The sequence below is a fragment of the Panthera onca genome, chromosome D4 (assembly GCF_046562875.1).
Source record: "Panthera onca isolate mPanOnc1 chromosome D4, mPanOnc1 haplotype 2, whole genome shotgun sequence".
NCBI classification, from domain to species: Eukaryota; Metazoa; Chordata; class Mammalia; order Carnivora; family Felidae; genus Panthera; species Panthera onca.
The window spans coordinates 82,922,048-82,939,718 of record NC_138351.1 but is presented as its reverse complement, the minus strand read 5'-3'; the positions used below and the strand labels follow the sequence as shown (position 1 = coordinate 82,939,718).

Genomic DNA, 17,671 nt, shown 5'->3' with positions numbered 1-17,671 from the left:
GGTTAATACTTTTAAGCAGTTTTCAGCACGTTTATCTCACTTTATTCTCGTTCTCCTCGGACCTTCGTAGCCATATCACTTGTATAAAATAGGCTGAGATCTAGTGACTGTAAGCTGTGGTCTCAGTAAACAAAGGTAAGCTCTTTTATTTTCTGATTAAAGAGAAAAAGTCAATGAACACAACGTGCATATATGACAATCATACAGGATGTATTTGATCTCTTAGGTCTTATGTCATCATGATTACCTTTAAAATTTTTATGATCTAAATGTAAAATAGTTATTTTCAGCATTTGTTTTAATACCCTTGTAATTACTTTTTATTCAAGAGAGACATTTCACTTTTACGAGTTAAATGTGTATATGTGTGTAGAAACTTATGATATAACATATATGTGAATTACACACACCTGTTTAAGTAAAAGAGTTTGGTGGTGGGAAGAGTCACCTAAGAAGACTTTAACGTCAGGGCACTCTTTGGGCCAAAGTGCTAGAATTTCATAAGCAGCAAGATTGGTAACAATGCTGGTAGGATCCATTTATATGTAGCTGTTACACAAGCAGAGGATCAAAGTGCCAATTTCTCAAGGAGAGAAATTTCTCTGAGAAATGCAAATCTCTGATCTGTGTTGTATGCCCAATACAACAGCAGTAAGAAGCCATAAAAAGAAAAAGCAATAGAAAATTAAAAAAAAAAAAAACCAAAATATTAAGGTAACTATGGAAAAATAATATGTCATTGACTGTCATTAAGCTAACTATTTGCAGAACCAACTCTGGCAAGACTCAGAATGGTAAATACCCAGTCTGCAGAGACCAAATAGACTTCAGGCAATTCATCGAGCTTTTTCCAAGGTCGGGTAGCTAGACGATTAATTTCCCACCTTCCTCAACCATCATGGAGTTCATTTACAAGATGTGAGGGTTAGGCCAAATATCTTAATAAGGATTTGCTTCATTTAGTGTGTCCCATAAGTACATTTCATATGTGATAGATGTTCTGTGCTGAGGCCGTATTTCATATATATAGAGATTAAAATGAAATTTCATGTTTTATGTGTCTCTCAGTAGCGGTTTTCTTTTTATTACTAACTTTGAAGGTTGCTGGAACAACGTTTCTCCCATACAGAATCTGTATGTACGTCAAACGTGGCTTTGGCACCCATAAAAGGTTGTATGAGGCCTAGCTGATGAGGACTACGTAGGTTCCCGTTCTCATCCAACAGCCTAGTGTCCGTTATGTGCCAGATCCTTCTCCGGGCACTAGCAAAACAGAGGCTCTGCCCAGTGAAAGCATTTTAAGTCTGAGAGTGTCCTTGTTGGTGAAATTGGGTTGATTATAAATATCCTACATTGGGAGGCAGATGATGCATTAGCAGTGTCAAAGGATAATGACCTTGATCAGCAGTTTATTTATACATTATTTAATAATATAAGCCCTCTGACACCACTGAAATGGCCATCATTTGGAAATTCAATCATTTTAAATATTTCCCTGGCAGTTTTGAGAGCCTGAAACCAACTCTGTTTTATGTTCCTGGACCTCTCTCCAAGTAAGTGAATGCATTGAAATGAAAAACAATTATTCCAGTCCTTTTTAAGCAGTTTTTATAGTATAGCAAAGACCAAAGTGGTTGCTGTAAACACTGACCACATTTTTTTGACAAGTGAGGGGAGTTTTACCCTTACAATCAATCGTTCATTATAACTTGCCTGTTTATTAGATTTCTTTAATAACTGCAGTGGAGGTAAATGTTCAATAGTGAGTTAGGGAAACAAACTAAGACTTGCAATGCGCCTTCACCCTTTCCCCCAGCAGTTGGATTTCTAGTAGTCGAGGGCCCTAAAAACTAGGGACATTAAGAGCAGTTAAAGCTGAAAACAACCTGCTCTGTGAATGGTCCTCCTGTACCTCCCACTCAGCACAGGCCAGTGCGTCCTCGGTGGTGGGGAGCAGGATGTAGCGTGTCTCTGAAGTCCTCAGAGCAAGAAAGGTTCTGATGCCACGCCATGCGGTGACCATAGGTCTCTCAGTGTCTGAAGGAGGCCTGGCAGGGAGATGGGCAGTAAATGAATAACAGCTGCAGAGTCCAGAAACTACCTGCTGCTGGGGTGAGTTTCAGTCTGATGTTTCTCTCTAGCAGTTACTTCCAGGGCACAAACTAGTACTTCTTATGTAAGAGTGAGTCTCTTCCCTTCCTCATCCCATCTTCCAGAAAGACTGTTTTAAGTCAAGAATTCAAGTTGAGTTAGTTGTAAGAATAGAGATCCTTTCCCACATTATCATTTTAGGTAGGAGCTAACAGCTTCCATTGATACTTGAAGCAGTGATCTTTGGAGATTTAAAAAAATAGCACCATAGTGCAAATTAGGTTATGTAAGCTTTACAGCACAGCTAGAAATAGGGACTAGAAACCATGTGGGAATCTGGGCCAAAGGATTTTTCTCCCTCCAGCAAATTCCCGTGGGGCTTGGGAATTGGAAGAGTTAATACACGCAAAGTGCTTTGAATAGTACCTGGTGCCCAGAAGTTCTCGGTCAGTGTTGGCGGTTCCTGCCATGGTTGGCTGAAGTGACAGAAGGTATGTGAGGGAAGCGAGACTGTGCTGGCAGGTAGCTGAGAAGCAGGTGCGTGACCTACTCAGGGGAGCTGCATTGGTTCCTTGGTGGTCGCAGGTTTCGGGTGCTTCCAGTCTTTGAGAGAGGACTCCTGGCATCGGGGGACTAAACAGGAAACACAGAGCAAATGCTTGGTGAGCGAGGCAGTGTGGGGAGGTCGCTGCACACCCATGCTGACTGAGAGTGCCCGTGTTTCTGCTGAGGTGGTGAAATCATTGGCCAGTCTGCTGCCAGGGATTCATAAATCCTTGCTTTGGGATTTAAGTGTGCTTAGAACTTCAAAAGGGCTGAGCTTAGAATATCAACCTGCTGATTCCCACTTTCCTACCAGTACATTAATAAGAAAAAAGAGGTGCGTGATTTCAGCGAGGCCTGGAGCTCACCGGTGTTGGGCCGATAGTTCTTGTAAACCACAGACCGAGGAGCCTGGGTGGCACGCTTAGAAGGCCGCTGACCCTGCCGCTCCCCTTCATAGCATTCCCGCAGCTTCTCTCTTCCAGTTTGCTTCACCACTTTGGAAATAATCTGCACTCATCGCTACACGAGGCCTCCCCTGTTTGCTCTTCTCTCAGAAAACACATCTGCCTCTCCATCCCACTCTCTTCAGCAGAAGGAAAGATGGGTAGATGGTGAGACGGATGCTGTTGGTTGAATAGCATAGTCCTGTCCCTTTCTGCACAGGCTTCAGGCACCTCTGAGGAAGGATGGGCGGGTGCATCCCCATCCGCCGGCACGACGTACGCTAGGTGGGGATTACAGATTGAGTTCTGGGATGCTCCAAGTTTATAAAAACTGTGTCGGTAGGGACTGAGCATTACCTTTAAAGGCAAATAAGGTAGATTTGCGTTATAGTCAAGACGTGCCTTCTTCTTCTTCTTCTTCTTCTTCTTCTTTTTTTAATGGTACCAGCTATGAGAAGTGAAAGAGAAGGGGGCATGACAGCAACAGCTTCAGGGGAGGCTCCAACGGCCTCTCTCTTGCTGTCCCCCCAAAGCAAGAGGCTTTTCTTAAATCCAAGAGGTTCCCCCATTCCTCAGCTGTGGCTGTTTGGTGGAGTCATTTCCTCATTGAGCCAAGGTTGAGGGAAGGCCTTTCTTTTCTTCATTTCTTTCTTTTTTTTTTCCCCCCTTGACCAATCAGTTTTAACGTCTTCACCCCTTGGTCCTTCTAAGCAGGGTCTTGGTGATTCGTGGCAGAATTTTGCCATTTGGCATTTCTGCCAAGTGCGGCTGCCCTTCCGCGCTCTGCCCAAGCAGTGGACGGGAGACTGACCAGCATGTCCTGGCTGGAGATGTGTGGTCCTCACCTCTTCTGCTGCTTCTGGCCCTAGGAGGGCACGGGATTAGCCCGGCAGGCCTGCGGACGTTCTCTCAGCGCTGCCTGCGGCCCAGTCTCTCAGCCTGCCTCGAGTCTCTGTACGGCTGGGACGGGTGGTCTCTGCACATGTCAGCTGAATGTCTCCGGTAATGGAGTTAACAGGAGCCTTCTGTTTAGGTCATTTTGGGCTGTGGGCAGCAGTAGATTGGAGAAGGAGCAGAAGAGAGAGAAGGAAGAAATGCTGAAATTACTCTCTTGCATGTGCCGGGCACTTGGACCTTGTTTTCAAACAATCTTCTTGGAGGTGGTATTCTCATTCTCAGATAAAAAAAAAAAAATAGGCTCAGGGTTCAGGGCTGGAGTTAGGAACAAAACCCCAGTCCGTCCGATGCCAAAGCCTCTTTTACCACACCGTGTGCGCTGTGGGTACCGTCTGGACAAAGGGGAGGAGCGCGCCGGGTGGCAGGAAGGAGGTGTGCAGGCCGTGGGCCAGGCCCAGCGGGGGCCTCACACCTCACACGGGGTCACAGGGTCCTGAGATCACAGGCACCTCCTGTGCTGGAAGCCAGGCTCTCTGACTTGAGGCTGTTCTGGACCAGATATCCTGGCCTTTTAAAAATGGGGCTGTTTTTTGTGAGACCAATTGGGAAAGATTATATAACTGGAAAGATAGGCTGGAAGACTTAGGTGTGGTTGTATAAACAGAGGAAGCCCTTGTATTTCAAGCTTGTTTTTTTTTTTCTGTTTGAATATCAGTGACAACTTGAGGTATAGGTTTTCATTCAGCTAATGCTTCCTGCGTATATGTTCTGTCTGGCCTGAGATTGGTGATGGGGATGTCTTAGAAGATTTGAACCAAGACACTCAAGGCTGGCAAGGTTCTGACTCACAGGGTAAAAGGAAGAGGGGCCTGGAGGGCTGGCAACCCAGGTTTGGGGTAGAAGTGTCGGGAGCCGTCCTGTGCTGAACAGAGCTTGGGGAGTGCCGGATTGCAGTGGCCTGTTCCGATTGCCAGGACTTTCCCCAGACTAGGCTTCAGGGACAGTGGCCAGCCTGAAGGTCGCACGCGGCCCTCTAGGTTGCGCCGCGCTTGGTGAGCCCTGCTGGGATGGCTTTGAGGTCTCTGAATTGCTGCACTTGAGCCGTTCTTCCGAACTTGGCTGAGTCTCCCGCTGCTGCAGACCATGTCGCCAGCTCCTTTGCTAACAATTGCCACCTGGGTCTCTGCTTAGGGATAGGTGGGGATGGGGATGGAGGCAGAATCCTCTCCAGGGAAAGACAGTCCTCCCTCACCCCAAGTCATTGTCCTTGGCATTTGGCCATTTCTCTGCGCCACCTGCCGTGATGGTGGAGGGGAGCAGGAGGAAGGAATGGTTTTAAACCCAGGTTGCACGAGTTCCAGAGCAGTGACTTGTGTGAGGAGAGTGAGTACCTGGCCCAGCACTCGCTTAGCAGCTGTTCTTTCCCAGTGGCCGATCTGTTTCCCACCCTGCCCCTACAGTGTGGAGAATCGCCGGGCACGGACTGTTTTTCTTCCTGAGCAGGCAAGGCTGTCAAAGCCCAGAGAGCTCTCCAGATCACCCAGCTTGTTTGTGGCAAAACGCTGTGGCTCCTAATGAGTTTTTAACCACACAGAAGAAATGACATGTCTTCCACTGTTTTTGGAGTTAACAGAAGCCCTTTCTTGGGGACGAGAGTTGAATTAGACAACAACTGTGGGATCTAGAAATGATCTCCTTTTATAGATGAGGAAATGAAGGCTTAGCCAAAATGACTTGCCCCAAATTATACAGCAGTAAGCGGCTGAGCCCACCCATTCTGCCAGCACTGTGCTCGGTACTGGTGGTTTGTCTTACTGGTCTAGACTGCTTGCCTGCCCAGTTTCCCTTCCTCTCTCTGAGGCATTCTGCTTACCTCTCTTCCACACTTCTGGGACATATCCTGTGTAGTTTGAAACAAAACAAGCAAAAACCAATGCTCCACCTCTCGCCCTGCCCCCTGCCATGTGGAGGAAAAAAAAAAAAAAAGAATCCAGACTTTGGGCTTATTCTTTCTCTGGTTCCTTTGGAGGAACTGTTAGCTTGCCCCTGGGCTTAGGGGACTGGTTAACCTTGGGCCTGACAGCCTATTCTGTTACTGTTGTTGTGCCTGTTTCCATACCGTTTTTTGGTACCAGAACTGAACTCTGTAATCAAGTGTAGACCAGTGATTGCCGCTGGAGAGACCCCCAGGGGTTGGTAGGCAGGGAGGGATAAGCTGTTGGAAGTGTGATTTTCGTATTCTTCTGCGTCCATGTTTTGGTTGTTGGCTGTCGTCTGTCCCTGCCTAGGCCTTCATTATCTGCTCCACCCAAAGGAGTCATCCTCACAGTAACACATTGCCCACGGTGCTCGGATGCTGTGGGATCTCACTGGACCCTTCCATCATGGAGATGTTCTCAGAAGTTGCTCCGCTTTCTAACATCTCTCATGTCCTTGGAGGCTATGTTAAGGGAAATGTCGTGGACATCATCTAGGAGGTGAGAAACCTCTGGAAGGTGGCACCTGGGGAACTTGGGAAAGCCGAGGGCCCCTCCAAATGAGATTCACTGAGGCTGCTGGGGAGACCTGGGCAGATCACGGACCTTTCCATCAGCTATTTTAAAGGGTTATTTTGACTTGTACGTGACTCTAGAAGGAAGGTTAAAGACGGTTGTAGGAAAGCAGTTGGGCAGTTTGGGCAGTGTGTGCCTCCCGAGATGGTGGGGCTGTCCTGGGAGATTAGGTGTGATGAGAAGCGAGGCCGGTGGTGACCAGGAATGTTTAAGCAAGCCAGCTATTTGCACAGTGCAGAGGGATTTCTTCCACGGGATGTCAGGTTCGGATGGCACGCCGATGTGATCGGTGACACTGCCAAGGCCACTGCTCCCCTCTTTGGCACGTGGATTCGTTGAGAAACATTCACTGTCAACTACTGCTTGCTTCCCAGGCTCTCCCAGCTGGAGAAAATGTCAAGATCTTCTGTTTAGACAGCAGAGTAGAAGGTGAAACCACTGACCGAGGTGGAGTGCACAGGAAGGGGGAGCTCAGGAGCCTGACCAGGTCAGAGCCGTCTCCTGTGGTTGGGGAAGACTCTGGCAGGCCTCCTGCTCCGTGAGGAGGCCTAGGACCTGAGCAGCTTTGACGGGAGTGGCAGAGGCTTCCCACGGAGACTGGCATCTGCACTGGATGGAGGTCTGCCAGGGGGGTCATGAAGGAGAGCTTTCCAGAAGGGGGCACAGCGTGCACAGAAAGGGCATAGCCTTCTGGAGCAGCACGAAGGTACTTGCTGATGGCAGCTGGTACCTGGGGCCAAGATGGGGAAGGTGTGGGGAGGGAAGAAGGTGCTGGCAGGGCAGGAGTGGGCGATGGGAGAGGGGCGGCAGTGTGGGAAGGGCCATCTCTTTTGGGCTGGGAAATGGGGGTTTGGTGGGCCCAATTTCTCATCAGTGGGTGGCTGTGAGCCCTCTTCTTGTGCTGTCTGGGTTAGTGGCTTTTTGGCGGTGGATAGAGAGGTGTGCAGTCTGGCCAGTCAGCATCTTACCCTTGCCCCGAGTTTCTGCTCTCCTGGTCTCACCAAAGGGAGTGACAGGTACTGAGTGTTCACTCCTATAGAGGCCCTCTGCTTTTTAAAAAAGTAATGTTTTGGTTTCTTTACCCGGGCAAGGTCCGGAGCTCCTTGGATTCAGCACCTACAGAACATGGTTTTTACTTAGTGGGAAGTTGCAGATTTGCCACACAGAGCACTTTAAAGAGAGGGGGGAAAAAACCATGTAAGATTTTGGCGTCTAGCTCAGTCCTCCCACCTCTGGCTCATCCTGGACAGGTGGCATAGAGCACTGAAAGGAGTCAGGGTGGGTTTCTGCACCTCTCTTATTTATATAGCTCTCTTGGGGACTAAGGCTAAAGAGGCAGCTGTGGTTTTGAACCTTCAGGTCAGAACTATGCAAGGTTACAGGTGCACTGAGACAGTGATCCTGTCTGCCTTTGGGGTGGCCAAGACCTGAGGGTCAAGTGTCTGCAACTTGTCTTCTTACTCTGTTGGGCCACAGAAGTATCACTTGTGTGTGTCACAATGTGGAAATATATGGGAGCACTCCCTTAGACCTGGTGTCAGCAAACTTTCTGGAAAGGGCCAAACGGCAAATCTTCCAGACATGGCTATTCAGCTTGGTTGTGGTCACGCAAGAGCAGCCAGAGATGGTGCATAAGCCCAGGTGTGGCTGTGGTCCGATAAAATTGACTTTAAAAGAAACAAAAGAGTGGGCCTTATTTTGCCTACCCCTGCCTTAGGCTGTAGAGACTGACCCTTTGGCTTAATTATGACTGGAAACTTCCTTCCATCTGCCGCCTGGCCCATCTACCTGAAACAGAAGGCTTCCTGAGCATCTGTTCTGTATGAGCACTGGGGAGGAAGGGGCAGTCCTGGCCCGTAAGGACCACAGGTTTTGGGGGGGTGGGGCACTGACAGGTGAGAGCAACATGTAGAACAGAACAGGGCTCAAGGAAGTCCAAGGTGACGGGGCCCCAGTGACAGAAGGGCTAAGGGCAAATCAGGAGAGCCCTAGGAAGCTGCTCGGGAGAGGACACCAAGAACCGTGTAGTCACACAGGCATGTTGGGCCCAGCCTGGGCAGGGCCCTGAATGCCAGGCTAAGGAGCGTGGGCCTCATTCTCTGGGCCCTGGGGAGCCAGTGAGAGATTGTGTTTAGAACAGTAAAGTGATCACAGGTGCATTTTAGAAACGGCACTCTGGTCATAGAAGACCAGAGTTGTGGTTGCAGATGGTATCTCGGTTTTGTCCGGACATTTTAGGCAAGAGTTGGGTGGGTGTTGCTATGAGTAGAAAGGAGAGGTCCGGAGAATTGGTTGTTCTCTACCGTTCTGACTTGGCGGAATTTGATAAGTCCTCTGTCTCCAGGCCTTTCTGTCTTGCTACCCTTTTAAATAAGGGCAAGACAAAACCAGGATTAGATTCTGGCTTGGGGCCTTGATGTGTGAGAGTAAAAGTGAGTTCCCCTTGCTCCAGAATGGAGTTCATGGCAGGAGAGCTTCACGGAGCAGACTCCCTTCCCGTTGGCATGCAGCCAACACACGAAACAGGCCTTGCGAGAAGTGCAGAGGATGGTCAGGACTCTGGAGAAGCCTACAGGCCACTGAGGCAAGATGCCCGTACGTGACAGGCCGAAGCCAACACTGCTGGGGTGTATCACAGACTGCCTGAGGCCAGGCCTTCTGGCGGGTGCATGGGGAGACGGAGGTGAGTCACTCATGGTGCCTGCCCCAAGGTGCTCAATGTAGTTGGGGCGACAAAAAACAACTATAAATGTATATAGTCCTTTCTATTTCCCCGATATCCACAACCCCCGCCCCCCCACACCCCCCGAGATTTCTAGGCAGGTGGAAGGATGCTTTTTACTGAGCCAAGGTGAGGTGTGAGGGTCGGGAGCTGCCATGGGAGGGCCCCTGGGGACTGGAGAAAGGCCACCTGATCTGAGTGTGTGTGCACCTGCTGTCTCAGCGAATCCCCCACAGGCCCCTGGGAGGGGTGAGGCTGCCTGGCGCCTGCGGCTAGGAGGTGTGGCGTCCGCACTGGCCTTACTGAGAGGTGGTTTTTTCGTGGTCCGCTGGCACCCTGGTCAGGAGTGAGGGGTCTGGTGGCTGCCCTGGCTCCCTGGGGAGCTGTGTGACATCCTTGCTGGGAACCAGGTGAGGGTTATGGAAGGAAGTTTTGGTGAGGCTGTGCCTCCAGGGCATGTTGGATGCCCGCCTTGCTTGTCAGGCTCTCTCTGGTGGAGGGTGGGCCTCTCGGACTTTGCTGCCTGGTCTTGTCTTTTTGGGGGTGTGGAGGGGGGGGGCTCTTGTGCTCTTAACGGTAGGTGTGGGACTTGGCCGAGGGAGGAGCACTCCTTGTGTTTTCCATAGGCGTTTCTCCGCTCCTCGAAGGGGAAGGACAAAGGTGGGCCTGGCTGTATGCGAGGTGTGGCCGTTAGAGGCAGCTTGGTCCTGGCCCCGGCCCTTGCCCTCTCCTCATCCCTGAGCGTAGGCTTGATGCCGTTTTCTTAGCGAAATAAATGGTCAGAAGGTTGCTTTTTTTCTTTGACTCTAACCTAAATATTTCTGTTGTTCTGGAAAGTCACATTTTTTTTTTGTTCATGGAAACTAAGGGTAGGGACAGGAGTGTTAGTGCAGAAGACTCTTTAAGGAGTCCCTTCTCCACTGGTAATTTATTAGGTTACATTTAAGTGTCCAGCCTCTTTCTCCCCTTTTCCGGGCTGAGCACCGCTCCCCACCTCGGGCTTAGGAGTTGGTCTGCTGTGTCAGGGGCAAGACGTATTGCTCCAGATGGGCTTGTTTCCTGGATATGTGTCACTGTGACGCATCCGTGAGTAACCTCATCTGTGGCACTGACCCCTGAGGTAGTGACGATGCCCACAGGAGCTTTGGAATTCCGTGCCGGGCCAGCCCCGATTCCCCACTTACTTCTCTCAACCTTTTGTGTCAGAAGTGCTGCCATTAGACGCATCCCTTTCCCTGACCAGGACGGCATCTCACGCTCAGACCAGCCCTGGGCCATCAGGTAGGGTTCGCACTGCACCCCTACTTCATAGAGGGAACACTGAGAGCTACCCGTTCCCTCGCTCACTTAATGCAGTGGTTTCTCAGCACTCGGCCGGGCTATGGCTGTGTGGGAGGTGGCTTAGCTGCCATTTTTTGCTACCTTTCTTGGAGAGGAAGGCTTGTTTCTAGAAACTCAGCTGGGGAGCCAAACCGTAGGCAACCTCAAGACCCCGACTAGGGCCTTAGTTTTGACACCTCCTAGGAATCCCAGGCAGCTGTCGCCCGTGCAGTCTCCCAACTCCAGATGTACTTCCTTTCCTGGGGCTTGAGGAAACAAAATGAATGCTTGCTTGACGGGGGAGTGCTCTGCCTTTGTTCCTCTTGACTTCTAGTGAGGCACAAGCCCCTTCATTTGGTAAATCTTACGTACATTAGCCCTCAGCAGCGCTTACCCCAAAGTGTTTTGTACTCAGGCCTTTCACCAGGGACCCATCCGCTGGCCTCTTGTGCTGAACATCTTGTCCAAGTGGCTTGTGGCTTTAGGAGAGGACAGTCTCCTGAGAGAACCCTAATTATTAGGGTGAGGACACTTCTGGGGGCAGTGAAGCTGATGGGCCTGGCTCGGCCTGTTAGCTCCACAGCCCGCCCACCCTGGTCTCAGTGCCATGTGGCATTACCAGAGAGTGGCCTGTAGGACTTGTCACCCACTCCATGCAGAACTCCTGGTCTGGGGACGAGGCAGCTAGCTCAGAACTAAGGCCCAGATCTATTCGAGAGGGGGCTTCTCTCATAAAGGAGCAAGGTGGCCCTGCTCGGCCTCAGCCCCTGGGGTGGGGAGTCCAGGAGGCATGGAGAAGGCCGAGTGTAGTTGTGGGTAGAAAACCTTTCCCTACTGCACGGTTACACACATGACATTGGACTCCTGGCTATGGCTTACTCTCACTCTGGTCTGGTGATGGCCAAGGTAGTTTTTTAGGTATCAACTGAAAATATCTATCTGTATATCTATTTGCTGTGTTTTGTTTTGTTTTGTTTTTTTCTGAATACGCAAGTGTAAATAGTATCATTTGCAGTGCAAAGTCCTTGGCAATAACTTTACGTTGTGTATTATGTTGAAAAAATTGGCAAATGCGACCACCATGGATTGTCCTTCCCGTCTGGGGCAATGATTACATGTAGGACTCTGAACTTTAAACCTTCGGCGTGGTTGAAGCAGCAGCCTGCATGTGTGGACTGTCACCAGTGCCTCGTCCAGGATGCCTGGCCTTCATCCAAAGGGACTCTCTGCCGCCCCAGCGCCCACACTGTGGCTCCTTCGCACTGACTATGTCGGACTCTGCCGTAGACTGGTCCTCTTGTCTGGCTGCTGCAGTCTGTCTGTAATGCCCTGACATGTTGCATTCTCCCCTTTTGGATGAATAAAAATAAAAGCTTCTGTCTTCAACAGCAGTGGACCCACTTTGGTTAAATGAAAGCTGTGACTCTGATGAAGTGGCCGAGTGCAGGACCACTTTCCTGGCCCTCATGACTCTCCAGGTCAGAACACGTGGCAGGATCTTCCCTTCATGGAGAGGGATGAGGAACCAAGGCCTCGGTCCTGTTCCTTACAACTCTCTGCTTCTCTGCTAATGGTGCAAAATGTTTACCGAACTGAAACTTTAACTTGGGACCCTGGCGTAGTAAGTGGTGACTTACGGGTGCTGAGTGAGGGCTCAATTCTAAACCTTAGAATTTACCAGGTACTTTTCACACATCTTAGTCTTACTATATTCGTGCCTATTCCCCAGGGCTGGCATTACCCACACATGACAGATCAGAACACTGAGGCTCACAGATAAAAGTAGAACTTAAATGGCAGCAACAGTTTGTATCCAGAGCTGACACTCCACCCCTCCACAACCCCCCCCCCCCCCCCTTGTGAGGGTCCCACAGTGGAGCTGCCCCAGAACATCCTGAGGAAGCAGAGCCAGGCCCAGGCCTGCTGATGCCTCTTCCAGGTAAGTGCAACCACTGTGGGTAGACGAAGGCACTGGGTGTTCCTGCTTCACTTTGTAAGTCAGGGCCCACCTCCTCTCTGCGCGCCCTTGCACCGGATTCATGAGCGTGCTTAGAACTGGCCACAGAAGAGCTGGCTGGCCTGGGCCCGCTCGCTGCTGCTCCCCTGCCCCACAGTCACAGCGAACAGCCTGTGGAGTTGAAATGGGGGAGTGAAGGGCGGGAGCCTTGCTGGTCTTGCTCGCGGGCCCCAGAAGAGGAGGAGGTGGCTCTTGAGAGAGAAGGTTGAAATGGCAGATCTTGTGATGGCGGGCAGGAAATCTTCCACCGCTGCTTACAAATCTGAGGATAAGATCACTGAACTCCCAGGGGCGTTCAGACAGCTGGAGGGACCAGCAGCACACAGGCGAAGGATCAGGAGCTTTATGGCGCCCCAGCAACCCCTAGGATACAGGCGAGGAGAAGAACTCGGAAAGGTCATGTGACTTTCCAAAATGAGTGGTGCACCCGAGGTCACAGTCTGGCCTAGAATCCAGCATGCAAGTGTGTCGTTGGCAGTGAAGTGCCCTGCCGGTCACGGGGAGCTAGAGGTGCGGGTTAACGGCCGTGGCGCCTGGGCCGGGAACCCATGGGTCCAACTTCCTCTCCGATAAAATGGGGAAGGGGCAGAGACTCAGTGCTTAGGCCTCTCGCTCTGGGAGCCACTGCCCCAGCCATTGGGTGTGGTCCTAATCCTTGCACCTGTTTCATCCTTCTGACCTCATCACCCCCCAGATGTGTCCTAGGAGAGGGGGTGTCCCAGGGTCAGAGGCAGGCTAAGCAAGTGAAGCGCTCTAATGCCATAAACCTCCGTCAGACTGATGAGGACAGGCCTCACCCAGGTCACAAGGGGCCCGAATCACCTTACTCCCCGGTGCGTGGGCTCGCTTCTGTTGGGTCAGTCAGAGCCGGGAGTTGTGGTCTCAGCTTATTTTTAGCTCCCGTGGATTTTCTTTTCTTCGCTCCCGCTGCGGGGACTTGGAATTCAGAGCAGATGGGGTGGCGGCACTCCTGGGAGACTAAGGAAGATGCCGCCTCCTCCCTGGGAATTCTTCTCAAGGCTCTGGAGAGCAGCTGGGGTTCAGTAGGGCCTGCAGTCCACGCGGCCTGTGCCGTACTTTCGCTGCTTTTGAGCATCCCTGACAGCACGGTCCGGGAAGAGATGTGGCCACGGTCAAAAGCGTGATCTGAGTTTTCCAGCACGAAGCCTCATGCTCTCTGCTCTACCACGGTTCCCTCCAGCCACCTCCACGTCTGCTGCCGCTCTGGGCACCAGTGAACTTCCCTGTCACCGATGAGTCTTTTCTGGTCCTGCCCTCGCTGTGATGTAGAGCACGCTACACTTTTCCTCCCGATGGCCACAGCCTCACACCGTGGCCCCTTTCTCTTTAAATGGGGGTGCGTAGGCCTGCGGTTTGCCCTTGCTCAGTGTGTACATTTCGTACGGTCTTACCTGCCCTTCAGGATTCCACATCTACACAGGGACGTGGAGATCTTTTTGATGGTGACAACTGTTGGCAGTGTTGGGGGGAGGGGTGCTTCATCAGCCAGAAGCCTAGGACAGCGCCCCACAACAAACGGTTATCAGTAGTGCTAAGGTCCCGAAACCCACGCGACTCCCAGCCGTCTGGATTCTGGGCACCTCCCAGTGGTGCTTCCCGGACAGTCTCAAGTCCACACACCAAGAGCTCCATTTCTCTCCCTTTGTGTCCTTCCCCCTTTCTCTCACCAAGTTTCTGTAACTCTGCAGGAATCGTCTCCAATCTGGCCTATTTTACCACCTCTCTTTATAAAGACTCTAGATGTCTTCTCCAAGTTTTCTTCCTAAAGGACTGACAGGACTCTTCCCCCCCGTTTTTAAGGCAAGTTGGCTTCAAACCCTTCAGTAGTTCCCTCCGCCTTCAAACTCCTCAGCCTCAGGGGCCTCAACCTCATTATCCAGTCTCGCTCCGTCAGACCATGGCGTACCCACCTGGCGTTTCCTGCAGCTAAATGTCTTGCTGCTTCTCCATCCCACAACCCCCTCACGTCATCAGTGCAGAAAACGGTCACTGCCACTTCACCTCCCTGTCCCCACAGGGCCCCACATACCTGTTTCAGCACTTAGCATACAGTGTGGCACCTAGTATTCTCAGTCTGAGTCTCAACACAGCTCGGGGACTTCCCCGAGAGCGAGGACCATCTGAGTGACCTTAGGCCTAACGTGCCCAGGCTGACTGGTACACGGACTCCTTTCGCTGGGCCGGGGCTCAGCTGGGAGGGGAGGGTTTCTGCCGAATCCCTACACTCCCAGACACCAGGACCCTTGGGACCGGAAAAGCCTAGAGCGAGCTGGCCCTTCTGGACTCCTGCCCCAGCTAGCCGCGAGTGTGGATCCCACAGATAGGTTCTCTAGCCTGCAAATGGCAGAGGACTCCCAAATGTGCCGTGGAGCCGCTGTCCTGGCCCCTCATGAGGCACCCGCCCAGCTTCGGGGCAGCGGAGAGAAGACAGGGCAGAGGCTTCACTCACCGCCTTCCCTTCTTCAAGGCCGGGTGTAGAAGGGGTCCTGAAGGGCAGGTCACACGGGGAACACCGCAGGCTTGGGGAGACTGCTCTTCTTCCTGCCGCAGAGAAGGGGGCGAGGTGGTAAAGAGGGACGGCCGGGGCCCTGTGCATCCTTAGGGTGGAGGGGGACCCCCCGTAAGTAGAAAGGAACTTTCTGAAAGATGTGTCTGTCCATGCCGCCACTCTTCCTGAAAAGTGTTAGGGCTACACCCCAGCTACTCGGACTGCCTCTTCCCCCACAGCTACTTCTCTTGCACATTCACATTTCAGGCCTCGAATTCCTCCCATCTCTTGCCTGGTGAGACGCTTTCACCTCCTGTAGGACTTCCTTAACCCTCCAACACGGGAATGGCGCCTCCCCCGGGAACACGGCACCGGATTTCACCAAGTGGGTCAAGTCTGCCGTGGTGGCGCAGGCGTCGGCCTGGCAGAGGAGAAGCTCGTCTCCCCACACCCCGTGCCGCTGGCGCGCCGGAGCCGTAGGGGTGGGGAGGCGCCTGGGGCCCCCACACACCTGTCCCGACAGCGCGGAGGCTGCTCTTCCCGGACAGTGGGAGCAGGGAAGGGGGCCGGAGCACATAATGATGAAACCGGTTTCTACAAAGTGATGCTCTTTGTACCAAAATATTTAATGAATATGCTGTTAAAATAAAACCAACAAAAGAAATAGTAATACAATTTTACTGGTTTATATTTCAGTTCATAAAGTTGACACACTGAAACTACCCTAGCACAATGTCCACGCACCTAGTTTTAGATGGGCTTACAGCTGTTTTGGTAACTGAACAAGAAAGACACAGAAAGCGGTGGAGGGTGTGGTTCGGGGGGTGGGGGTTGCCATTGTTACCTCCCTTGTCACAGTGACCTCAGCAAGCGTTAGTATAGCCAACAGGAAAAGAGATACAAAACAACCCAACAATCTTTATACACAAACCAGTGCCTCTTAGAACAGCTACCTGCACCCTGCGTGCGGAGACCAGATCATCGGCGCCAGCCCGTCAGCATATCAGTATATAAATTAAAAGGCTAGGTTATTTTTTTTAAAGGTGCTAAAACCTCCATTCTGTAGTTTTGAAGTGAGAACCTGCAGCCCATCTGAACAGCGAGGTCTGCACCCAGCACACTCGGGGGAGGGCCCGGGGGCCCAGCCAGCCAGGGAGGGACACGGGTCAGCAGGACCGGGCCTGGGCCTGTGCATCCCGCACATGTGTCTACACACACACACACACACACACACACACGCACGCACGCACGCATGCACACGGCGCAGTGTCCTCCTCGCCTGTATGACCTGTTGTGCAAAAGCACTAGAGACCTTGAAGTGATGGAGCATTTCCCAGCTCCGAGAGGGTGGGGGAGGAGAGTGGAGCCCAGCAGAACTGGAGTGACATTAAGTGCCCAAATATCCACATAATTAGGTTGTGCAGATCAGTCTCAGTCTGGGATTTAAACACTGTCAGTTGGGCACACTGGGAAAAGATATTTATACACACACACACGCACACACACGCACACACACGACACATGAAGCAAAATAAGATTTGTCCACGTTATGATTAACCCTGTCTCACAGTCGGTCAAGTCGCCCAGCCCAGCCCTGTGACGTTTTGGCAGCTAACACTAAAAACAAGAGGAACTAGAAGAGTTGCATAGAATTGATCAGAAACGTGAATAATGCCAAACCCAACACCTGTGCAATGTGTTCTTTAACAAAACTAGGTGGCTTCAACTACAACCAGGAAACCCTCCTATTTAAAACAAAGTGCTTCTCCGCGTCTACCTGGAGGACCCTATGCTGGCACGAAGTAGATAAGAATTATTTGCGATACTGATCCCCTGCCCCCCCCACCCCCACCCCCACCCCACAATATATATATAATATGTATATTTAAAAACAAACAAAAAAAAAGATTAAAGGTTTAGAAAAAAACCAAAAGCCTGAAGGATCCCCAAACTCCGATAATGTCAACTCAGCCCTTGGGCTGGGTGAGGTGGTGACCCACACCAGGAAGAGGCCTGGGAGCTCACACGGAGGATGGTCTCCCAGAGCGTGTCCAGAGCGTCACTCAGCCAGCAGGCCTGTTAGCATCAGTAGTTAGGAGAGCCTTACCCCAGAGGCTGCCTGCTTCATGAGCTCTGGTCCAATGACCTACCAACATGCTGCTATGGATCTGACTTAGGTACATTCTGGTCCTGGGACATGTCACAGAATCACACATCTGGCCAAAGAAGGCAACAAAAGGTGTCGTGTTTTCTGAAGGTGTCTGGAGGCAGCCACTTCACTCAGCAAGTCTCTTTCCCTTGAACCCCCGTTGCCGTCTTTATGGAGCTCAGGGTTCGGTTAAACCACGTCTTCTTGGCGGCCTGTACCTCGTTCAGGGCAAGGCCTAAATGGTGCTCCAAGTCCTGCAAGGGGAACAATGTACGGTGAGCATGCTGGGCTCCAGTGTCAAGGGAGGTGCCTCCCGAGAGCTGAGCCAAGATGAGAATTCAGCCTATTTATTCCTGAGAGGCCTCTGGAAATTCCCCAGTCTCCACCTGGCATAAAAGGGTCTGGAATCCCTAGAGTTCTGGGAT

At 51.4% G+C, this 17,671-nt stretch overlaps 2 protein-coding genes across 8 annotated transcripts in view; one reads left to right on the top strand and one right to left on the bottom strand.

The window, feature by feature from the left end:
* The window catches only part of STRBP (spermatid perinuclear RNA binding protein), a 151,198-nt gene extending 139,239 nt beyond the window's left edge, over positions 1 to 11,959 (top strand). The window contains exons 18-19 of one of the 2 annotated variants that reach the window (XR_009602775.3): positions 2 to 135; positions 1,503 to 11,959. Coding sequence is in view for 1 of the 2 variants with exons in the window: in XM_060608747.3 (XP_060464730.1) it covers positions 2 to 6 (5 nt within the window). In the remaining variant the exon portion in view is untranslated. Of the gene's footprint in view, position 1 lies in introns of both variants that reach the window. The other variant, XM_060608747.3, reaches the window with a different exon arrangement.
* Positions 11,960 to 15,702: 3,743 nt separating this feature from the next.
* The window catches only part of RABGAP1 (RAB GTPase activating protein 1), a 177,838-nt gene continuing 175,869 nt past the window's right edge, over positions 15,703 to 17,671 (bottom strand). For 5 of the 6 annotated variants that reach the window (XM_060608737.3, XM_060608738.3, XM_060608740.3 and 2 more), the window contains one exon: positions 15,703 to 17,500. In XM_060608737.3, coding sequence (XP_060464720.1) covers positions 17,378 to 17,500 — 123 coding nt within the window. In that variant the 3' untranslated portion in view covers positions 15,703 to 17,377. The remainder of the gene's footprint in view (positions 17,501 to 17,671) is intronic. The other variant, XR_013551668.1, reaches the window with a different exon arrangement.